Source organism: Bactrocera oleae, chromosome 6 (assembly GCF_042242935.1).
Source record: "Bactrocera oleae isolate idBacOlea1 chromosome 6, idBacOlea1, whole genome shotgun sequence".
Taxonomy (NCBI): Eukaryota; Metazoa; Arthropoda; class Insecta; order Diptera; family Tephritidae; genus Bactrocera; species Bactrocera oleae.
This window is the reverse complement of record NC_091540.1, coordinates 58,000,798-58,026,619: the sequence shown is the minus strand read 5'-3', so window position 1 is coordinate 58,026,619 and position 25,822 is coordinate 58,000,798. Positions and strand designations below refer to the sequence as shown.

General features: G+C 33.5%; 2 protein-coding genes and 2 long non-coding RNA genes across 5 annotated transcripts in view; 2 read left to right on the top strand and 2 right to left on the bottom strand.

Annotated features, from left to right (window-relative positions):
- The window catches only part of LOC106617325 (titin), a 75,959-nt gene extending 66,890 nt beyond the window's left edge, over window positions 1-9,069 (bottom strand). Inside the window, 4 exon segments of the mRNA XM_070111797.1 lie at window positions 229-532; window positions 593-651; window positions 2,007-3,242; window positions 3,571-9,069. Coding sequence (XP_069967898.1) covers window positions 229-532; window positions 593-651; window positions 2,007-3,242; window positions 3,571-8,701 — 6,730 coding nt within the window. The 5' untranslated portion in view covers window positions 8,702-9,069.
- Window positions 1-25,822, top strand: part of LOC118680386 (uncharacterized) — a 290,728-nt gene that overhangs the window by 4,850 nt on the left and 260,056 nt on the right. The gene's annotated exons all lie outside the window — the stretch shown is intronic.
- On the top strand, window positions 19,039-22,007 carry LOC138857855 (uncharacterized). The gene is made up of 2 exons (XR_011397063.1): window positions 19,039-19,654; window positions 21,219-22,007. It is a non-coding gene; the product is annotated as an uncharacterized lncRNA (long non-coding RNA).
- The window catches only part of sls (sallimus), a 33,734-nt gene continuing 29,059 nt past the window's right edge, over window positions 21,148-25,822 (bottom strand). The window contains exon 15 of the mRNA XM_014234436.3: window positions 21,148-24,841. Coding sequence (XP_014089911.2) covers window positions 24,701-24,841 — 141 coding nt within the window. The 3' untranslated portion in view covers window positions 21,148-24,700. The remainder of the gene's footprint in view (window positions 24,842-25,822) is intronic.

Sequence of the window (25,822 nt, the reverse complement as noted above, 5' to 3'; positions counted from 1 at the left end):
CATAAAAATACTGTATAATATGTATTTTTTGTTAAATAATACTGTTAGGTAAGGAATTTATGTACAGTGGATTTTTAGGATAAGGATTTAATTTTAATGCTGCTTGCTGAAAATCAGAATTTTATTAAATTATTTATTATATTAAAACACATGATGCAATTCCCATAATTGCAATACCAATAAAATTGTCTACATAATACAAAATGCTATGCCACGCGTAAGTCCTACCTTCGACCGCAAAGAGCGCCGTTGTCACGGCTACACCCAATGGATTGTGCGCCTCAAAGCTAATGACGCCCACATCATCGGGATAGACGTGATTGATGATCAGCACTGAGGTGCCATCTTCGAAATTTTCGATTTGATATTCCTCGGAAGCGAATATCTCTTCGTCGTCGCGCAGCCATTTGACCTTGGGTTTTGGTTTACCAATAACCTTAACTTCCAATTTCGCTAGTTCACCCTCTTTGGGTTCGATTTTTTCAGGTAATTTCTTAATGATTTTCGGTGGTTGTTCGTCGATTGAAAGAGTCTGCAATTTAATTTCTCGTAAATAAAAAATATCATAATTACGCTCTTGGTTGTAATATACCTTGTCCAGGAGATCCTCTTCGGAGCCAGTGATTTCAGAATCGGGGATATATTCAAATGCTATAAAAGTAAAAGGCATGCGCATTAGTTTGGTATAAATATATTTTAGTTTTTAGTTGAGTTTTAATAGAAAAAGAGCGGTTCTAAGAAAACAGAGGTACCAAGTGAGAATCACAAGCTTTACACGCGCATTCAAACCAAAAAGTAGAGAATGGGCAGCCAACAAGGTTAACTCTTTCTCAGAGGTCTCATACAATTACTCAAGAAATTACTAAAACTCAGTTTCCTCGATATTCGGATATCCCCAAAAACTATTTATACTGTGCTTCTAAAGAAAAGTTTTGCAATCATAATCGTAGTTCAACTTCGTCAAAATTGTCTCTCATTACTTTATAGTAAAAGTTGTAACCATAGACCTCGGATAAAGCGGAAACAATTCTAGAATTAGAAAAAAATGGTTTTGGCAATCGAAACTTTAAAACATAACCTATCTAAAAAATCAAAACAAAAAAAAAAACGTTAACTTCGGTTGCATCCTTCACAAATAAAAAAGTTGTCCATGAAAACCTTGATTTTAATCGTTCAGTTTGTATGTGCTATACATCAGTATATGCTATATATCAAAAAACAGCTTCTGGGGAAGAAAAACACGAGTGCAAGATTTCAGATCGATACCTCAGAATCTAAAGGAATAGTTTGTGTATATACAGACAAACATATGGATAGACAAAAGGACAGACAGACGGACATTGCTAAATCGGTTTAGCACATCACGCTAATCATTAATATATTATTGGATAGAATCACCGACGTTTCCTTCTGGGTGTTACAAGCTTCGTAGTAAATTTAATATACTCTGTTCAGGGTATAAATATTGTGAATATCATGTCTTGTATGAACCTACTCTTTTTATTATAAAACCGTTATTGTATTGCCTGACTGCTTTGTAAGTATCAATTTGTAATAGTAATTTAAACAATATAATTTATGCAGTATTAGTAAATAATAAAAACATTAAGGTATCTCAAGAATTCTCTACAATTATTTATGTACACAAAGAGAGCGAAAAAGAAAGAGATAAGGAGGGGTTAAGAGAAATACAATGGATAAACAGTTAAAGGAATGGGAAAGTGGGCGTAGTGCTTCACTTCCGGGAAGTGCATGCTTTTAACAAACAGACAATAAAAATAAATAAATAGCAAAAACAAAATTAAATAACGTTCAACTACGTTTAACAGGAAGACACAGACGTCAATACTTTAAACTTTGAACAAGAACAAGCACAAGTTAAGTAGAAGTGGAGTTTAGGGATTGTTTGTAAAGGCTTTGTTTTTTGGTTTTTGTACTAGAATGCTTGTAATTTCTAATTGGTTTTAGTGTTGAATGAAGTGCTTTTGTGCATTTTGCTGCTCTACCTTGTATATTAACAAATGTTGTTGTTAGCGCTTCACCAATTTTATTGCTAGCCACACATTTGTATTCGCCATCATTTTCGGGGAACACTTCGGTTATTTGCAACTGACACAAGCCATCGGCATCCTGTGATACTAACGTCTCTTTGGTTTCCACAATTTTCTCCTGATTATGATACCATTGAACACGCGGCGTCGGCTTGCCAACCACTTTGCAGGTGAGCAATAATGCCTCACCATCCATTACCGTAATCGGCTCTAACAATTCTTCAACGAATCGTGGCGATTCGAATACTTCCACGCTTTCTTGTGGACTATCTTCCAGTAATTTAACGGTGGCAGTCGATGTAACCGAACCGCCAACATTTTCCGCACGACAAGTGTACGGACCAACGAATTTACGCTGGAAATTCTCGATCAGCAGTGTCGACTTGTTCGCCTGCGAAACTATACGACATTCGTTTGTGCTCTTGATGGGTTCAAGATTGACAAACCATTGGAATGACGAGAGTGGTTCGGATGTAACAACTACCTCCAATATGGCAACTTCATTTTCACCAAAGTACTTCGGTTGTAGGGGTTGGATGAAACGTGGTGGTATAATCTCTTTATCGGGCGCTTGATCGGTAACCATTACCGAACCCGAAGATTTAGCTTCACCAACTGGATTCTTGGCACATACTTCATATTTACCGGTACGTTTACGATTCATATTGATTATCTTGATTATGGTCGTAGTTTCGGTGGTTTCTATTGTAACGTCTTCATTGATTTGTATTTCACGACCATTGCGTAGCCAAACAATTTCCGGCCGTGGCGTACCCTCATATTTGGCCTCGAACAACAAGGTACCACCGGTCGGTATAACTTGTGCACTCAGCGGTGTCACCTTAGGTGGTTTCAATACCTCCAGTGGTGCCTCTTCGACGCGGCTAAGTATGTTGGCATTGCCAATGGCGCGTCCGAAATCATTTTGCGCTTGCACTGAATATGTGATCGCCTCATTCGGTGTCGGATTAATAACCTCCAAAGCGACATCGCCGGTCTCTTCATTATAGAATGTCTGTACAGTTTCGCTGGGTATGACCTCTTCGGTGCCGCGATACCATTTCACTTGTGGCATTGGCTTGCCGACGACTTGACAAGTCACAGTGACTCTCAACAATTCGGGTTCCTTCTCTTCGGTGAACTCGATTTTGAGCGGTTTTGTGAATTGTGGTGCAATGCCTTGTTCTTTTTCTAGAGTTTTGAATATTTGAAGAGCAGGTAAATATTGTTTTAATTACAAATATACTGAGTGTATTGTACATAGAGTACTGTAAAAGTGTTGTGCGTATATATATTATTGGGACACAAAGACAATAGATAGATATATTTGTACATAAGAATTATTAGATGGGCTTACAATATAGAGTTACAATAAAAATGTATACGGTAATGAAAGAAAAAGTACTTAAAAGCCACTTCAAACAGTTACATATAATCCCATAAATCATACGGAAAATTATCTCAAGCTCGTACCACACCCTATCTTCGCACTTCCCCCACACGTGGAGCCCGTACTCACCTAAAAAGATGTTAGCACGACTTGTCGCTACGCCGGCTTCGTTGCGCGCCTCGCAAGTGTATACGCCCACATCGCTGGGCGTGACCTTAGCGATCTTCAGTTTGGCTACATCTTCCATTACCGTAATTTCATATTTCTCCGAAGCGAATAAGAGCACATCGTTGAAATACCAGCTGATTTCGGGGAAAGGTGAGCCCTCAATTTTACACTCCAACTCTGTGGGTGCTTCGGGTGTGCACATAACCGGCCGTAGCTTTTCGGTAATACGTGGTGGTTTGATCTCCTTCTTCTTCTTGCGCACCAACTTACGTTCTTGCCGTTGCACTTCGGATGTTGTGGTCTCTTCCTTTTGTGGCACGGTTTGATCTTCGATCAATTCTTCGTCGGGCAACATATCGATACCCTCTTGTATGCGCTTTTGCGTAATTAGCTCAAGCTCGGGCAAAGGTTGACTGTCGTCCAAAATGATACGTCGTGTTTCTTTCTTAACAATATTTGATGTAACTTTCATGTCGATACCGCGTCGCACATCATCAACATCGAGCTCGATCAATTGCTCAGTGGTTATGAATTGTGGTCGGTTGTCTTCAGTCTTTTTAAGTGTAATTGTCTTTTGTGACACTTCTTGTGAAGTTTCTTCTGTTATGATCTCTTCAGCTTCAAGATCCACAATTTCGGCTTCAAGCAACTGCGGTTGCTCTTCAAAAGATGCATCCTTTAGTCGCTTTGTGCGTTTCTTATGTGCCTTTTGTTTGGTGGTGATCACATCTTCGGTTGGCACGACTTCTTCTTCGGGTAAGACCTCTTCAGAGACGGCAACTTCTTTTATTTCGTCAATCGGTATTTCATCGACTTGATCTTCTTCAGTTATTGGTTCATTGAATGGTTGAGCGATTTCTTCAGTGATTTCATCTACTGACGGTGTTGCCTTTTGTAATTTCGGTTTCTTCTTCTTTTCTTTCTTTGGCTTCTCTTTCTGTGGCTTGGTGTCATCTTCGACGGGTATAGGCGTGATTTCGATTTCCTCCTCTTCTGGTTGTGGTCGTTCTTCAGGCACCAATTTAGGTGCTGTTACTTCTTTAATTGGTTGCACCGGTTCTTCTTTCGGTTTTTGTGGTATTGGTTTGAGTTTTACTTCCTCTGGTTGTTCTTCCACTCGTGGTCTTCTCTTACCTGTTGGCAATTGTTTTTCTTCAATAGGTTCTTCGACAGGCTTCTTCTTTTCGCCACGCTTCCAAGGCACTTGCGGTTGTGGTTCATCTACAATAGGTTCCTTTTCAATATCATAATGCTCGGCTTCTTCAAGTTGTACTGGCTCTGCATCTGGTATTTCCGGCAAGTCCTCTGGTTTTGACTTCTTAACACGCTTTGTCTTTTTCTTTTCTTCAACTATGATTTCTTCTGCCTGTTTCTCGACATGCTGGAGCACTACTTCTTCGAGCTGCTGCTCTTCTGGCACCTGTTGGGGACGTCTTACAGGCTTAAGTTTTACCTCCTCGATGGTTTGTTCTTCAGGTAAAGGCTTTTTAACTTTTCTTATTGGTTTAAGTGAAACTTCTTCCACCTTTTCTTCTACTGGTACTGGTTTGGGTTTAGGCTTGGGTTGTGGTGTAACCTCTGCCGTTTCTACAACTTCTCCGATTGGTTGTTCTTCAGTTTCTGGAGCAGATTCTACGATTTCTTCCTCTTCCTCTTCTACCTCTTCTGTGGGTAGTTCGATTTCCCCTTCCTCGTCTTGCTCAATGGTCTTCTTCTTGGGCTTCTTCTTCTTGACACGTTTCTTCGTGACATCTTCGATGACTTCTATGGCGACTTTTTCAAGAACATCTTCGTGAGTTTCCAACTCTGTGGGTTGCTGCGCATCTTCAGAAGATCGTGGTTTCTTAAATGGTTTGAGGGTGACTTCCTCTGGTTTCTCTTGCTCTAGTTTGGGTAACTGTTTGCGTGGTACCGGTTTAAGGGTCACCTTTTCGACTTGTTCAGGCTCTTGTGGTTTGATATCTTTACGTTTTATGGGTGCCTTTTCTTCTGGCACCGGTTCTTCTGGCCGTATTTCTTCTTCTTCCTCCTCTTCTTCTTCCTCAGGTTGAATTTCTTCTACATCGTCGGCAATTTTCACCTTCTTAGGTTTCTTCACCTTTTTAACTTTACGTTTCTTTTCTTCAACGCTTTCTTCTACAATACTGACATCTTCAACAGCTTCTTCCACAACTTCTTCTGGAGTATCCGTAATTTCAATTTCTTCTGGCTTCACTTTCGGTTTCTTGACTTTCTTTGTTTTGAATTTCTCCACGATATCTGTTGCTTTGTATTCGTCAATTGTTGGTTGTGTCTCTTCGGGCACTTCTTCAATAACTTCTTCTTCTTCAACCGTTGTTACTACGTCTTCAGTTTGTACTACCTCAGTCACGCTTGGACGTTTCTTAATTTTCTTGACCTTCTTATTCTCTACGACTTCTTGTTCTTTCAATTCCTCTTTCTGGGTTTCGACAACTTGAACTTCTTCGTCCTTTGGTTTTTTCTTACCACGTTCCCATAGCACAGGCTTCTCTTCAAGTTGCTCTGGTTTAGGCTCCTCCATTACATCAACCACTTCTTCTTGTGTTTGCAGTACGGGAACCTCTTCTAACTTCTCTTCGGTTGGCTTAACAGGCTTCTTTCTTTTACCACGTTCCCATATAACAGGTTGCGGTTGTTCTTCGACTTGAGCTGTCTCTTCCGTTATTTCGTCCACAGTTTCTTCGTATGCTTTCGCGGGTTCCAATGGCTTTTCTTTAACGACTTGTGTTGGCTGTAGGCGTTTTGTGGGTTTTAACTGCACTTCTTCAGCCTTTGGCGTTTCCTTGGGTTTCTGTCTTGGTGTAGGTTTGAGCACCACTTGTTCCATTTTTTCTGGCTCTTGTGGAATAATTTTACGCGCAGCCTTCTTTTTAGTTTCCTCAACGACGGTCAGTTCTTCCGAAATGTGTTCCTCTACCTTTTGTTCAACCTCTTCCACCTTTTCCTCTACAGGTTTGATAGGTTTCTTTTTACCACGCTCCCATAAGACCGGTTGTTGCTCTTGTTGCTGTGGTTTTGGCTCTTCAGGAAGTTCATCAACTGCTTCTTCGTATGCTTTCGTTGGTTGCACCTGATCTTCTTCCGTAGCGCGTGTTGGTTGTGGTCGCTTGACGGGCTTAAGTTGCACTTCCTCAGGTTTGGGTGCTTCTTTCGGTTTCTGTCGCGGTGTTGGCTTAAGCACCACTTGTTCCATCTTTTCTTCCGGCTCTTGTGGTATTACTTTACGTGTAACTTTCTTAACCTCTTCCACCACAGTTTGTTGCTCCACTTGCTCTACTATTTCTGGTTGCACAGTAGGCTTCTTCTTGCCACGTTCCCACAACACAGGTTGAGGCTGTTCTGGGATCTGTGATACAAGTTGCTCAGGAAGTTCATCCACAGCCTCCTCATAAGTTTCAATTGGTTGTTCAGCAATTACTTCTTCAATCTTAGTGGCCTTCTTTCCACGTTCCCACAATAAGGGTTCGGGTGCAATCGGCTGTTGAGGCACTGCCTCTTCCTCAAGTGTATCCACAGCTTGCTCGAAGGTTTTTGTTGGCTGTTCTTCAACGGTATGTGTAGCTTGTGTGCGTTTCAGAGTTTGTATTTGCACTTCTTCAGTCTTTTGTGTTAACTTCGGACGTGGGCGTGGTGTCGGCTTGAGTACAACTTGCTCCATTTTCTGTTCAGGTTCACGTGGCGCAATTGTTTTACGTACGCTAGTCTTCTTAGTTTCCTCAACAAATTCTCTTTGTTCGATTAGTTGTTGCTGTTCCACGAATTGTTGTTGTGCTACTTCAGTGACTTGTTGTATTTCAGTGATTTGCTGTTGTTGTGTTGTGGTCTTCTTTCTACCACGTTCCCACAGAACTGGTGTAGGTTGTTCGGTTGGTTTTACAGGCACCGGCCCCTCAGACAGCACATCCACCGCTTCCTCATAAGTCTTAGGCTGCTCAGGATATTGCTCAGTGGGTTGTGGTGCTTGAGCTTGTGCTTTTTGCGGTTGTGGCTTCTTCTTACCACGGTTCCACAAAGTTGGTTGCGGTTGTATGAACTGCTGTTCCTCCGTATCTTGTCGTTGTTGTAATGACAATCTGCTAGAGTCCTCAGTTTGTTGGAATTCTTGCACTTGACGCTGTTGACGCCATTCTACAGCCTTCTCTTCTTGTGTACTTTTCATCATTTGCAGATGCTCATACTCTTCGACGCTCATCATTTTCGAATCTTCGACAGTGGTATATTTTTGTTGTTGCAAGCTTTGTTCGAACTGTTCCGGAGTCGTAACACCAGTCTTTAGTATTGAAGTATCCTCCATTGAGGTGAGTGGCTGCAGTGCGGGCACTTTACGTCCTTGACGCCAGTTTACAGCTTGTTGCTGTTGAATGATGCGTTGTGCTTCCAGTTTCTCACGTTCAGCGACACTCAGCAAGTTAATGTCTTCACTTATGATATACTGTTGTTTGTGGACCTCATTCACATCTTCATACTGCTGTAGTTGCTCTTTGCGTACCACCTTCTGTATGGAGCCTTTAGAGCTTTCATCGACCATCATTGAGACGGTGCCCGATGTTGTATTACTTATTTCCTGTGTAGTTGCGGTCTGTGTTGGTAGAGGGCGTAATTCTACTTCTTCAATTTTAAACTTTTCAATTTGATTAGTGACACGTTGTACGCTCTTCAAATGCTGACGCATTTCCTTCCACGGTACCGCGTCTTCCTTTTGATGTTTCGTTATCAATTTCTCGATCTGCTCCGTCATCTCGTTGATTTCAATACTCTCCATACTACGCAGGCGCTGTATCTCTTTGGTACGTTCAATTTGTTCTTGTTGCTCTTGCGCCTGATGTGGTGCTTTTTGATCTGTCACTATTGGCTGTTCGAGTGGTCGCAGATACACTTCATCCAAATCGAATTTGTCCAATTGTTTTTGCACACTCTCGACATGTTTCAATTTCTCACGCATTACGATCCAAGGAATCGCTTCCTTTTCAGTCTTACCAGCGATAATTTGATCGAGCGTTGCGCCGATACCCATCAAACCCTGATTACGTTGTTCCTTAATGGATTTGAGCTCAACCTTGGCGGCTTCCATTTTTGGAATGACTTTCTTCTCGATTGGTGTCGGTTTCAGACTTATCGTTTCCTCTTTCCATGATTTAACTGGTTCCGGCTTGTAACCGGGGAAGAAGGGTTGCTTATCTAGCGAACGACCACGTCGTGGTCGTGATGATTTACGCCACGGTACTATGTTTGACTGTGGCTGCAATGATTTACTGCGTGGCTTCTTCGTACGTGGACGCCCCTGATGTGGTGCTTGCCCATTGATGGCCAAGTATTGACCATATTGTGGTGCGCCGGGCTGCTGAGCGTGTGGAGACTCAGGTGAGCTGTCTTCTTTGCCTGAGGATGAGGTCTCATCTTCAACGGAATCGATTGGTCGTAACTGGAAGGCCGAAATGCGTCGTTCTAGAAATTTTACAATGGGTTAATAAAAAGGGTTGCAAAATAGTTTCGGTTTATAATTATTTAAGCAAGTTTGTGGTCGAAGGCGGTTCATGTCTACTGTCTGAAAATATAATTTCTTGAGCGAAAAGCGAAAGCTATGTAGAAAGCTGAAAGCGAAGCGGATATTTTTCTAGATCAGCAGGAATGTAGTACATACCAGAGTTCGGGATTTGTTCTCATCTGGTTCTATTCGTGATAGTTTTATTAGCTCTTCGTAATATATTTCATTTTTATATTATACAAGTATAAGACCTGTGTTCAAGTTCAGAATCTTAGCGTCGATTTATTGAAAATTTTCTCAAAAGAATGGAGGTCTTTATGCATACCTATAAGGTATGAACCTTTGGGTCCTTGATAAAATTTGATATGATACTTAGAATTAATGTTTACGACCTCTGTAGCTATAATGGCTTGGGTGCGTGACTAATACTCGAAAAATCATAGGTTCATAGTACTTGGAGAACTTTATGAAAATGTTCATTAGGCAAACAATGGCGATTTATAGAGCTCCATTTTTCGTATACCCACACAAAAATAAGCTTGAAGAAATATCTAGCAAATGCTAAGCAAGATCTCTAGTCGAGAATTGCAGTCGATTTCTGCGTATGAGCTTTGACGTAAGGGCAGGTAGAGAAAACTTTTATATTAAGAATAATTCTGAGTGACAACAACTCTACAATATTTATCAATTAACGTACTTTAATCAAAAAGACAATCAGAAACGGTCGCTTCGAACCGTTTATCTTTTCGTTGTACTCCAGACAATTACCGAAATTTCCTAACTCTATTGACAGTAATTTAGCATATTAACTATAAAAACATAGCACTTTAACACACATGCAAGAGATATTAAAAAAATAGAATGATTTTTTAGACGGATAACTGTGTAAGTAAGCACATTGAAATTTATCAGCAAATTAATATTTAAACTGAAGTTCATAAAAATAAAATTGTTGCTCTATAGGACCCTATTCAGATATCTATAAACATACACATATACTCATATACTTTATATTAATGGCATATTAATTTAAGCAACATTTTACATGCCTGTAAACAAGTCCGCCACTTACACACCCTCCATTGAGTTCAGTGATCGTTTATGAGATGGCGAAGGCTGTTTAGTGCCCTCTTAATATTAATGCCACCAATTTCTTTAGAAATACAAAAATATATATATTTATACGATCTTATTAAAGTATAGAATATATAATATACAAAAATAAGTTTTCTCTAAAAATATATATCTCGACTTATATCCTCTGCGTCATTTTATCAACTATAAATATTCATTCTGACAATTTTTATCCAATTTATAGCCGCATTTATATTAGAAAGATTATTAATGGATATTTTGTTTTTTATTGTTTTCCTCTTTTAAAATATTTTTATAATATATATTTTTCCTCGGCAATTTACTTTCCATGAGTAAACGCTAAAGAATGTATATTTGTTAAGTATAAACAAAAACACTTAGGGTCCTTATAGGATTATGTATTTGTAGTATATACAAATTCGATTTCTCTGAAGTTGAACGCAAGCTATGAAAAGTTATTCGCTAAAATGTTTAGAGTGATATATAGTATATATTTGAAATGACGTAAGTAAGACTTTATTCTCCAAATTTTTATTATTGACAAAGTGACAATTTTTTATTTATATTGAATTATACTAAAATCTTGAGGGAACAATGGGCTTAATGATGGCATAAGTGCGACCCCTTGCGGTCAGGCGCTCCTGGGTCTCTCTTTTCAACCACCCAACTAAACAGTTTTTGGTTCTTCCAAATTTTGATTTTCTCGTATGTTTCGAAAATATTTTTTTATATCACGGAGCCATATATGTATGTTTTATATATTTTTAACCGAACTGCATCTTTTACTTTGAACGAAACCAATATTTATTATACCCTACTCCCATGGGAACTCAAATTACTTTAACGACTGTAAATTATTATTGTTGGTTTAATTCATACATCTGTTTAATTTTGCGAGACATGAAAATTAGTATTTTATAATTTAATTTGAAAATATTGTAAGTATTTCGTGGAATCCACTTTATCTAGAACACAAGTATCTGCCATAATACTACCAGTTATACTACGTTCAAAAGTTTTTCTAATTGGACAATAAAGAGAATACCAATAAGTTAACAACTTATTGTCTCCAATGTGCCATACAATAAAGCAATTAACTAACTGAGTCAATTAACTAATTGTTCAATTGGTTTTTAATTAATAAAAAATTTCCTCTGCTCTGAAATATTGAATCTCAATAAAGATTGCAGAGATACTGGAGAATTTTTCAATGATTTGAAACGAAATGAGATTTTCGAAATGCCAAGAGTAAGAAAAACAATCGTAATCAGAAGCTGTCATGAAATTTTGAAAATTGGCTAAGTTGTCCTATTCTTTCAAATGCATAGACAACAGATCAATATGTGCCCTTTAAATTAAAAAAAAGTTGATTGAAACTTAGGTATTAAGTATTTAAAAACAAAATCTAAACTGTTTTAAGATAGCTACTTGTTTAAGCTTAATTGAGTACGTTGAGTCAATTAACATTTCTCGTACCAAAAGACCTAAATCTTTTTCAAAAACGTCGTCAAGTAAAAGTCGTAGAAGAGATGCCTGACTACATAGCTGGGTATCCTACACTCATCAAACTCATCATTACTGATGAGCTTGGCACGCTTGATTGGTTCATTAGCATATTTTGAAGGCGATAATAAAGATTTACGTGAAAGAAGAACTTTTTTTGTCAGTCCGGTTCAGTTTTGATCATATGGTATATTACATTCTTCCTCTCCACAACAAAAAAATTAAAACTTATTTAATAAAGCAGAGTTATTCCATTTTTGATCTCAACTAGCTGTGAATATTTATCAAAACTGTTAATTAATGTTTGTAGCTCTCTAGCATCATATGATAATGTGAGCATTTCACCAACCATTTTTCGCATATTTTAAGGTGAAATCTTTTCAGCACTAATTAAATTAATAATTTTTAAAAAATTTCTACTTTGAACTGCCCACTACTATAGTGTGTGCTCGTGCGTGTTGGCATTGATTCACATATTTATATTTCCATATACTAGTATACAGCGTTGCAAAATTTTTAATTCAAAAATTTTATATGAAAAATAAAATATTTATTTTTTAATCTCAATGTTGGGATTTTTCAAAATTAAAATAAAATTTTTAATCCGTTTTTTGGAAATCAACTTTTTTAATTTATTTTTTAATCCGGTATGCAGGATTAAATTTTTTTATTTGTATTTTGAATACTGTAACTCAGATTACAAAAAAAAAAAAATTAATTCAAATATTAATTAAATTATTTTTTTAATGCATTATTTGCAACCCTGCCAGTATAAATGTACATATATAACAGTTAATTTGATTTAATTTTGTTTATTGATAATAGTTGTATAGAAAAATATATAAATACATATACATAATTATGTATATATGTATTTTAATATTTTCTCTGTATATATTTAAGTATTATTATTTGCACACGCCTGTGACTTCATCACACACATTTATTGTATGTCGACAAATCTATATTGTCTGCCCGAAAGAAAGCAGAAATTAAGTTTATATGAATGTACATATGTATATATGTGCTTTTAGAAAATATATAAGGTACCTGCGCTAGTGCGAAAATAGCAACGTGACTCTTGAATATCATTTCCTTTTTTGTTTTGATTGTTTTCTTTGTCGTTTTTTTTATTAAAAGCGAGCATTTCAAAAAACAGTATTATGCAGATTTTTGTATATATTATATAATATATATAGTACATATGTACATACATATGTTTTGTACAGTCATCCCAGGTGAGCCATTAGTACTTGTACTAAAATTAAATATGAGACATAATTATTGTTTTTTGCAGAGATATTTTTTGGTGCGTGTCATATTTAGATATGTAATATATAATTTATAATATAATATATTCGCGCATAGTTAGATATGTGTATAAATGTATGTATGTATGTAATTTTGAATTTTTTTTTCATAGAAACTATACACTCATCATCACAGGTGGTCAATATAAGTAGCAAAAGAATGTGGTACATTTGAAAATGCAGCCATATATAAGTATTTATGTACATATAAATATACCTTATATACGAATTTTGCCTCTTAAATTTTGCACGCTTATAATTATTTGTCTGATTTATAGACATATTTATGCATTTTTCAAATACTATTTACAAGTACAAATATATATATACTTGTATATACCCCTATGAATTTATGTATATATATATATATATTTATTTGTAGACATATATATTTTTCTATGATTTGTTCGCACAGCTAATAGTTTCTAAGTGCATTACATATTTCATCTTTGATGGCCCTTGACTGAGAATTTTTGTGCGAAAAATATGAATTTTGAAGATACTTTTTGCGTTTTTCTGTTCGAAAATATGTAAACATTGTTATGTGATTAAACATATTTTCATTCATGTGCATTTTGTTTGACAGTTGATCTTCACACTTCTTAATTTTTATATGAAAAGGAAAAAAATCTTAATAAAATTGCTTTAAAGAGCTTTCGAAGTGCAAAATTCATGGTCTAAAAGTTAGCTGATTTAACCTTAAACTATTTTTGTAATTAGATGTGTCAGGTGAGTATGCATACTATATGGTGCACATTTTTCAAATATAAATTTCTAGAGCTGATTTCTAGACAAACGTCTTGATGTATGTTCGTTTGTATCTTTTCATCATTTTATATACAGAGAGAAAGCCATAGACTCAGAATAGTAAAAATTACTGAATAACATTTTTATATATTGTATATACATTTTTAAATTTTTTGTATAATATAAATTTTATAATTTTTTTATAAATATAAATTTAGTTTTTTTTTTATAAATATGATTATAAAATTTCGAAATTCTTTAACTAAATTTGTACAAATAAGTGATAAAATATTTGTGTATTCGGTTTATACATAAATATGCAGCTCTACCAGAAGCGATTTTCAACTCATTTTCGAAAGAGAAAGTTGTGCAGAAGACTATGGAATGATTTAAAGATTTTTCGAAACTTTTTTATTCAGCAATATGCTTAGGAGTTGATTTGTCATTGCCAATTATGGAGCGACCATTCAAAAAAAAAACAAATGGTTTTGATTTTGGAGTGAATGGGGATGAGTGAAATGGTCGACAAGAGCACTGTTGCGTACTACTAAAGAAGATGCTGGATGATAGATAAAATGCAAACAGATATCGTAAAATTTAATTTTCTTTTCATATAAAATTTCATCTTCTTCCCCAATACTATATTTTTTCTTCACACTGGGAGTTCGATTGTACATATTTCTTTCTTTCACTGTAATTGTTCTGAAAGTTGAAAAATTCTTTACACTATAGAAGTCGCTTTTGTAATGCAATTTCGTAGGCTAAACAAACAGATGCTACTTAATTCAGCCAACGCCCCATGAAGAAATCACCCAAATTTGTGCAACATTGTTGCGCTGTTGCAATAGCTAGGTGATATGTGTTAATCTCTGCATTTTTAATCTACAAGTTTCCCAAAACTTTGCTGCTTAGGAGGTATTTAGTTGGGCATTTCATGCTCGAAATAATAGCAGCGCTATGATAGCTTTATGGACAGCTGTTTCCTTGTCTGAAAATTTAAAAATAATTCATTGACCTAATTTGCAGCTTGAAATATTGCCCGTTGCTACAGCATGCAATCGGGTATTAACATACCCACTAAGTACGCCGTAAGAAAAAAGTTGGTGTTGTACCTTGAAGGAAAATATTAGAGTTGAAATTTGTACCCTTTAGGAAGAAATTTGTTTCGGAACTTAAGTTGTTTTGTGGTAGGAGCTGATGCCAAGCTTCTCTATGAATTTTTATTCGTTTTCATATGTGTTTGAGAAATTTTGAAATTAAAAATTTAGAAGCAAATCATCACTTATTAATCTCAACAAATAATTGTAAAATAATTTCAAGATATGAAATGATGAAAAATCAACAATTTTAGGTCAGTGTTTATCTTGGAAAGTAATTAAATTCTCTTAAAAATACATCAACTTTTTTTTTTAGAAATATCTTAAAAATAGTGAAACTTTTTGTGTGTGGAAATTTTTGGCATTAAAAAAATTTAAAATGGAACTGAGTCAAAAATGTCAAAGAGTTTAAGTATTTGGTCGCATATTTACTTTAATTATCATGCTTGGGATCACTTCGAAGGTATTGTCGACTTCGTGGTCTATAAGAGACTAAATACTACAAGAAATAGCACGAGATATTTAAGTAAAATATTTCAACATAACCTATATAAACTAGACTAACCTAATTTATCCACTCAATGCTTGAAACTAGTAAAACATAACCACATAGGTGTATAGATGATGAAATTAGATTTTATGCAATATTTTTTATGATTTTCAAGTGAAGAATGTTCCAAAATTAATGCAAGATTTAAATTTGCCGCCATTTTTGTAGTAAGGTGTTGAAGATGTCAAAAAAAGAAACAAATTGACAGCTGACAGTTTAGGTTTGGTGTCTTCATTATTGAACACTATTTCAAAAATATTGAAAGCTTGACGGCACCTTACAAAATTCATGCACAGCGAAGATAGTTTGTTGAATGTATTATTGAGCATCAACAAATGGATGCTGATTTTTAGAGCAAAATCATTCTAAGCCATGAAGCACATTCGATTTTTTTATGTAGCTATTTAAAATCATAGGTCTATTGCAATAAGCCCACAACCACGCGTGCCTTAAAGGAGGAGATTCAATGTTGCAACAATGAAATTCAGCCACATTTATGGAGAATAGTTTTGGAAAAATTTGACAAACGAGTGCGTATATGTATGGAATGCCGTGGAGGCCATTTGCTCGTTATGTTATTCCATAAAGAACTCTCTACCGTATTAAAAAAAAAAATTACTAATTAAAAACTGTGTTTTCTATTTAATAACAATCTTGCGTTAATTTTGGGACACCCTTTATTATATATATTGTATATATATTGTATATTTATTGTACATTTTTTTTATATTTTTGTTCCAAAATTGTATTAAGAGAAAACAACTACACGTGAGCCACCATTTTCCTGCCGACCTCTTCATACATAATTAATTATTTACATACATATATAGATTTGTAGATTTACAAAAGGCATGAAAGCTCATTTTATATGTTCGTTTGCTCCAATTCTAACATAAACATTTCACACAAGTTTTGAAGTTTCTAAAAACAGCATCTCAGACCCCACCATATTAATTATTCCAATTTCGTTTCCTCTTGTCGGTAGTCTTGCTTATGAAATGTTGCCTTCCCTTTCCTTTGGTTAAAATAAAATCATTTAAAATACGTTGACCTCTTTTATTTACGAAATTATTTTTGACATATTGAGATAAGTTTTTGTAGCTGGCAACATTTCGAAAACATAGACAGATATATGTACTTAGGCATACATACAGATAGTAAAAAAATGAGTAATTGGTCTGTTTTTACAGTCTAAAAATAATACTGTCCAGGTGCTCCATTATTTCGCTATGTTTTTAAAATATATATATACATATATTCGAATATGTTTTTGCGATTTTTCGTGCATATACTGCTATACGTATCCATTGTAGCCGTTGTTGTTGTCACTAAACTGTATACATTAGAACTAAACAAGAGTAAATTAATATTTTTTCCACAATTCAAACTAAAAGTTTAGTTAATTTCCCAGCACCGAAAAGTATCTATATATTTATATACAATACAAGTATATGTATAAAAACATCGGAAACACTTTTACTGTAATTTGTAAGTGAAGGATTTTTAAATTTCTAAGCTACCTTTTATATATGTAGACTGATTTTTGTTGTCTGAAGTTCTGTCCAGATCGGTTTTTGCCGACTTTTAAAAAAAGTCCGAGAGTCCAAGTTAGATTTCGTTTCAGTCGCGAAATCGAGTTCCGTCGACCGAACGAGAAGAATAACTGCCTTAGAAGTTAGGAGGGAGAGTTGTTCAATTTAACCGCTGAATTCAAATATTTATTACAAACAATAAGTGTTTAACTGTTCTTGCATACATTTTGAAATAGTGTGGGAGTCTGTTCCCATCACATCTCACTTTTCACTCACGCATTAAACTACCTGTTACCTATGAAGGATGGTTTATGCAATTAGAAGGCAATTAGAAATCGAAAAAGCGAGCGATTTTCTAAGCCAAAAGCCTTAAATCTTTCAAGTAGTTACTAGCTGATTTAATTTGGATAAGCGACCATATCAGTCAATTAAATTAAGTTTTTGGTTACTCCTTTTTGTGTCAATATGACAGCTTTCATGGAAAATTTTACTATTTAAAGTAAAAAAAAGTCGAATTTTTAGTATCGAATTCTTACTGTCCACGGTCGTAAAGTACTTGTTGCGAGTCGTTCCTACACATCTGTTAATAACGATAACACCGAACAAGTTAAAGAAAAACTGCTTGTTAATGGTGGTATTGGCATCAAAGACATAGCAGAGGATCTCAGCATCTCTCATGGAGCGCTCCACACATTTTGGTTAATGTTTTGGGTATAACGCGTATTAATGCTAGATTCATACCTAAAGGCTCTCCAAAAATGAGCCGAAAGAATCAAAATTTGCTGAAGGCATTGAAGGTCATCCCAACCGAGCTTAAACCAGGTGTATGGAAAAGTAGATTAAATCTTGGAATGCTCGTATTGGCCAAGGACACTATTTTAAATTTTTTTTTTTGTCGTTCCAGGTCGAATTATATACTTCTTAGGTTGGTTTTATAGCTTTTATATTTGGTATAAAATTTGATAGAACCTATTTTACATACAGTTGCTTTAGGTGATTTTGGGTTTAATTTCAGTTATCAAGGGATCTATAAACCCATACCAATTTAATGATTGCATAAGAATAACACCTCATACTATGTATTATATATATTATAGCTGATATAAATCTTGCATGATTCAGTGAAATTAAAGGGAGATAAATTTTTGGAATACCGCCTCATTATATATCCCTTAAAAATTATGTGGTATCACAGCGAAAGTTGAAACACATACAATATTTAGATTAACAACTCATTCTATATAGTAGCTGGTACCAGGATTGCTTGTATAGCTGCTTGCATAAAAAAAAAAGCTTCGAGAAAATGTTGCCATAGTTTTAAAACAACACCTCATTTATACCGTTATATATATTACTAACCACATTCGAAAGCATTCTAAAATTAATTCAGTTAAACATTCGCTAAAAAAGGCTCAATAAAAACAAATGATGCATTCAAAGTCAATTCAGCCATTAAGCAATGAGTGCGTCACAGACTATATCGGAAAAACTGATCATCAGCTCTCAGCCAAGACAGACACATGTACATATGCAGCATATATATGTATATATACATATGTACTGGTAGGTGAAAACAAATTGAAAGCGAATTGATGCTCTATATGCGCAATTATCTTGTTTTTCCTCGAGATAACTCGGTGATGAGTTTTCATTGACGAAAATATATAAAACTGCATGTGAAGAACTTTAATTGAAATTGGCATTGTACCATGTGTGCTTACTTGTTAACCACAAAAATATAAAAAAAAAAAAATTTCAAAAAAAAGTGAAAAAATTTAAAAAAATTTATAGAAAATTAAAAGAAATTAAAAAAAAAATTAAAAATCAAATTGAAAACAATGCAACAATAGCTGCTGCCTGCCTGATAGAGGAATTAAGAGATTGCATATGAAGATGGACAGTTCGAGATGAACGAATGATATATGGTATTTTGGGGCACGTTGCGCTTATGGTATGGTGGTATATATATATACATATATATATTATATATATATCTTTATTTAAATTTTTTCTTTAAGAATTTTTAATGATGCTGACATTTGTCGAAGGACGAAGTCAATAAAGAACACCGCAGCGTTCATAGCAGGCATGAAATGTATGCATAAAGATGTGTATATACATATGTATATAGATATTTAAATATATATCTACACTTACATACATATATATTTATATATACATATATTTCAGTGTATTTCTTGTCACCTGGCGTACACATATACATACGAGTATCTACATATGCAGAAGGTGTGTCGCCTTGCATACCGAAATGTTGCTAACGCTTGTCTATATTTACACACATGCGCAACATGTTGCCGATTGTGTTGCCAGCCGATTGCGGCGATGTTGCCCACGAACGCAAACGGGGCGCGAACAAAATCGACTAAGAAAAATTGAAATTTTTAGTGCAGTCTTCGACGACGCTTTGAAAGCGAAAGGTGTATATTGAGGAAGTGTTTTTTTGCCTAACAAAATAATTTAGTGACGCGTTCAGACGATGAAAATTTACAATAGAGGAAAGTACCAATATGAATTTTAGTTTGAGATTCGTTTAATTTTCATTTTTTTCACTTACCTGGTTTGCTGATGTGGTGAAGTGTTGTATACAAATATAATGGTAGTTAGCCGGTAATTTATTTGTTAGCTGAAAAATGGCGTTTAACAGCAGAGTACAGCGTTTTAAGTATAGGATACGCAGGCGTATAGTAAGCTAAAGGATAATTTAAGGCATTTGCAAAGCTGTGAAATGATAAAATTTTTTATGGTTTAGAATGAAAAAATTGCTGCTAATTTCTTTTAGCAATGTTGTATTGTGTGATTTATTGCGTAAATTCATCGAAAATAAAAAAAAAGGAAACATAAATCATTAAAATAAATAACATAAATGTTTGTATGTATGTAAAAATATATATATAAGTGTGTGTATATAAACATAAACAACAATTAAAATAATATTAGTTATGCTTACAGGAGTAATACAAACAGCATATATGCAATATAGATATAAATTTAAATATATATAAGAGTGTGATTAATTTAATTTAATAAAACACTTAACAACAAAAATTAACATCGATTTTGATCTTTTTAAGTAAAACATAAAAAATATTTATCAATTAAAGTTATCGTTTTACAAGAAAATCATACAATACATATTAAATAGTTAAATTGGCGTGGTTGACATTCAAGTAAACGCGCTTATAGCCTAGTCGCATGAGTATTTTAAAATTAATTTTTTAAGCCAAGCTGCTTCTTATGCCTTAAAAAACAACAACACTTAAGTTTTGAGTTGTAAAAAGCAATAAAGCGCTTTGAATAAAATTTTTTGTAAGAATTTTTGCATAAAACAACAAAATACGAAATGAAATGTATAAACAAAATTTGTTTTGGAAAAATATTTAAAAAAAAAATATATTTTTAATAGTAATATTTTTTATAGAAAAAATACAAAAAACAATGTGCTTTTGAAAGAAAACACAACATATAATTGTAAAAAAAATTTAAAAGTTGGCAAAAAAATTTGAAAACTAAAAAAGTTTAATTAAATTTATAATTTTATTTCAAATTTTAAATTCAAAAAAACAACAAAACAAATGTAGTCAAACTTTATAATAATTAAAAAGTATATATATATATTTTTTTTTTTTTCAAAATAACAAGCAAAAAATTTTGAAAACAAAAAAAAATGATTAATAAACGCACAATTGTAATGAAAAGTAGCATTAGTATGAAGCGTTTAGTTAAAAAAGTAATTATAAAAACTCATGCAACACTACTACAGTACAGTTATACAAAGAAAAATATAAATTGTTGTTTCAAAACACTGTAAAAACATTTAAAAATACACATACATATTTTAAAAGTAAAGTATATAGGTCGATATGTATGTATATGATATGAGTTAAACAGCGGCAAGGTAATGCATAGTAATTAATGTACCTATATATATAAATAAAATAGACAGTCCAGTGTTGACAAATAGGCGTTAGGGAATTTCATTTAACTTTTCTACAATTTTTAGATTTTTTTGGATAAATAATAATATTTTTTTTTAAATTTTTTCAAAATTTTTTAAATTTTTTACTTATTTTTTTACTTTTATTTTAACTAGTCTAGCTGCGCAACATTTCGCTGCTTTAGTCAAAGTTTGAAACAATATTTTATTTTTCGTTTTTATAATTATTATAGGTAATATACATTTTAATTATTTTTAGCTTTTATTTTTAATTTAAAACCATTAAATACTAATTCATCTTTTTCGTTTGTCAGCGCATAGCAACAAATATACAAGGCAGTGGAGCGCATAATCAACAACACATGATCTACTCGTCTATATCGTCTATAGTGAGCTGGCTCGATTGCGAAAACTTAAAAATAACAAATCTTATATACACACGATATGAATCAACCGAGGAGCAGCGTTTGTGCCGGTGACGAATATTGCTGACGATGACAAATGTAACGGCAAAGAATTAAACAACATTTCATTTGTTTTTGTATTTATTTGTTTAAAATTTTTTTCCTCGAATAACCTATGTGTATAAGGCTGTGTTTACAGTATTTGCTTGAGCGCGACTAATGCCAACTAATGATTAGTAAGTGTAGCGTATGTAAACTATACTCGGCTAATCATACAAATAATGATTCATTAGGGTAAGTGCCAAAAGTGATTTGTTGTAACGGTGCATTATGGCGCATATTGCGACATGTGCAGCTAATCTGAGCCAACTGGCTGCTCAGGAACAGCAGTGAAGACGAGCGTAGGAAGCACAAAGAAAAAATAAATTGCCTTTCCAACCAGTGGCTTGGGTTTTGGTTGCCTCAAGAACCGCTAAAATATAACAAGATGCTTGAAAAGTAACAATCTCCTACTTTTTGTCACGGTTTCTACAAAATATCTACCGTATTTTGCCACACAGTGCATGCAAAAAAATACTAACTTTGTTCTATTTCGTTTTATTTATTAATATATTATTTATTTTTAAAAGTTTCAACAACAAATTGAAGTTGATGGAAAACAAATAAAGTACTGTCAGCCGACAGCGAAACGATAAATAATGACTTTTATTGTTTTTATTATATTTTTTTCAAATTTCAACTTAAAATTCTGCGGCGTGTGTCTTTTTTTGTCGTTTTTGTTTGGCAGTGTTTCAATGCACTGCGCGTCGGGCAACAACAGGTGTTGTGGGCGGTTGGCGGGGGGCGTATGGAACACCAGCTAAAAATACAATACACTAATCGACATAATTTCAAAATAACCAAAAGGCTAATCTCCATAAGTATGCAACTATTGTTGTGGATTATAAGAAAATTTTCAAAATAAAAAATTTCTATACATTTGAAATAGATGACAATAGATATTCAAAAAATAGAAATTTGCAAAAAAAACATTCCAAAAAATAATTGAGTTTTTCAAATATATCGAAATTTCTTTCTTAGATTTACAAAAATTTAAATAGAAATCTTAAAATATAAAAGTCAAGAAATTCCAAATTTACAAATATAATATTTGCAAATAATATAAATATTTAAAAAATTAAATTTTCAAAAAAATTAAAGTTTTCAAAAAATAATAAGTCTCAAAAATATCAGGTATTAAATATATAGAATTAAAAAAAAATAATTAAAATATCCAAAAACAAAATTACAATTCTTAAAAATTTAATTTTTAAAGTTCTTAAAAATTTAACATTTAAAATTCCCAAAAATTTGATTTTCTTAAAAATTAAAAATTTTCAAAAAATTAAAATTCTCAAGAAGAAATTAAAAACAAAATTTTAAATAATTGATTTGCCCTATTAAGTGTACACTCAGCTACACACATACCTACAATACAAATATACATATGTTTGTATTGACGATTTTCCTATCAGCAGCCGTACACACGGCAAAATGGATGGGCTAAGAATAGCAGGCGGGCGAACATTCATTACATTTTTAATTTGAATGCGCGCGTTACGCTTCTTCATGTCAAAATTTATGTTGTTTCCACAATATGAGCGCATATTTTTATGCATGACTGTACATGGCTGCACACACAGATGTACGTGAGTCCATGCAACTATGTATGTGTAGTTAATGCACACTTAGCCAGCGGTTTTTTGTGTTTGTGGCGAGAGAGGAGGGCAAGGGGGTGCCGCAACAACCCCAATTTTGCGCACGAAACAGTTGTTCCCCTTTTTATGTTTTTTTTTTTTTGGTGTTTTTTGAGTGATGCACACCGTTAGGCAGGTGTGTCCAAAATGCTTGTTATATATTATATACTTATACATATGTATATATATACGTATATATTTATGCATTTACTTGCAAGCGCATAGCCACTGCAACACTTAGTGCAATAATGCATTGGAATTTACAATTATTACCCAGACACTAAACATTTGACTATAATGTTCAATAATTGTCGGCAGTGTCGTTAAAAATTATATGCCGTTATAAATATACATACATATCTACATATGCACAAGTATCTTGCTAATATTGCAACATATTACCAATAAAGCGCACTATTTAGTACGTGTGTACATATGTATATAGAAAGCTAAAAACATACATATACACATATTTATGTCCGTCTCTACGAAGTAGGTCTGTGTGTTCTTAAACATTGTAGATGACAGCAAATTGTGTAGTCAGTCGCTTTGTATTTTTAATTTATTTCATTATTGTTATTGTTGTTTTCGTTTGTTAAAATGAATGTGCGTTTTGCGCACGGCACTAAGTAAAAATTTGAAAATTTTCAAAATTTCTAATAAGCGGTTCACAATATCTCCACATTAATAAAGGAATTATGCGTGCATGTGTGTGTGTGTGCGCGCTAGAATTAGACATTTGTTTTTACTTTTGAGTCGAAAAGCGCAAAGTGGCCTGATATTTAGTGTATGTGCATGTGTGTGCTCAAAATCTCGATTGTTTGAGTAAAATTGTAAAATGTTGCTTATACGCCCTGTACTACACCACTTGAGCTAAATAATACCTAATTCCACACTATATTAAAAGCATACAACTGCGCTTTTATGTGTGCGCGTGTGTATATGAATAACGGTATGCACATTCACTCGCCTGCTTGTGTGTTTTAATGGAAAATACAATGTGGAATCTATTAAACACATGCCTTCCACAATTGAGCGCTTTCTGTGGTCGCGTTTGTGTCGCTCAACTTTTGAATTCCACTAAATATTCTAGCAATTTTTATATGAATATATTTTACTTGAAGAAATTAAATTTAGTTTTTTCATTTTAATTTTCGCTATTTTTTATTTTTTTTTTGTCGATTGCGCACTTTTTATTATTATTATATTAATTAGTAATAAAAATGTTTTTTAATTTTTATATAAATAGTTTTAAATTCGTTTTATGTTTTTTTTTTTATAAATTTTACGTTTGCATAATAATAAAATATTAATATTTATATAAGTAAGTGGTTGCAGAAAAATTTTCTTAATATTGTTTCAAACTTTTTACGACTAGTAATTGCGGGTATTCTTTAAAATATGTCTCATATTACTTAAAGTGAACACTTTGTTTTGAAAGTTCTTTTTGGGTTTGTTTTTTCTTTTCAGCAACGTTTTCGGGTTTGGTTATTGTTGTTCTTAGTTTGTAATTTGAGTATTTTTTATTGGTTAGCTAAGAATTTCTTTCGGATTTTTTCGGTTTTAGCCTACGTCCGTCAACGTTTTTTGCATATTCGTTCACTATAATTTTTGCTTTTCGTTTGCTTGTTTTTTGTTTGTAAATTTCTTATTAATTCAATCCTTACTTTTAACAGTCAACTTAGCTGATGACTCGACCTGTCCAGTTGATGAGGTTACACGTACGGTGAAAATGCCCGAATCCTCTTCATAAGTGGTTCCAATAAGTAGTACGGCACTATTTCCATCGAAGATCATCTGTAAATAAAATATATATAATAAATAAATAAAAATGAATAAATAAAAAATAAATGAAAATAAATAAATACAGTTCATTATTTAAATATATCTATTTATTTGTTAGTATCTGAAACCTCTTCATTTTTATACCCATATTACATTCTTGACTTAAAATTTTCACGAGAGTGGCATCCCTTTTCAAACAGAAATTCTTCTTAAACTCCTTTCGATTATTACCATACTGTAAAATTTTTCACTTAAAATTCTTCAATTTAATTATTTGTTTGTCTTAACTACTTTATTAAACAGATGGCAACTTCCATCGAAAATATTTTCAACTATAAATCTATATATTTGTTTATTTTATTGTTAACTTTGAACAATTTCAGGTGGCAATAGTAATCATTTGATTTTCTTAATAATTTTCTTAAATTGCATTATTAAACTGATAGCAGCTCTCGCCAAAAATATTCTTAAACCTGTTGAGTTGAAGAAACCTATTGTACAATTTCATTTATTTTATCTTATTTTAAAATATTTTCAATATTCATACATCTCTTCAGTTCGATATCCATAGTGTAACCTTTTGTTTTCTCAACAATTTTATTGAGTTAATTTTTTAAACAGGTGGCAACCCCTATTAAAAGTATTGTTCTTAAATCTGTTAAATTGAATGTAAAATTTGTATTTGTGAAGATAAAATTTTTATAACATGTGACAAATTGTAAATAGGTTGCAATCCCTCATTTAAACGAAAGCTTTTTTAAAACTTTAAAGTTTAAGAAAGAAAATCATCAGTGACCTTCGGATATTAAGCCTAACAGTTATCAAATAGTAGATTACCAAAACTTGCAGTTTCAGAGACGTTTTCTCATCGCCCTGGGAGTAATAAATATCGAGTTTACACAGTCGACTAAATGGGTTGGGAAATTGGGAATGGGTAGTTGAGAGTTGAACATTTCAACCAACAGAGAGGATATATATATGTATATTGCAAAT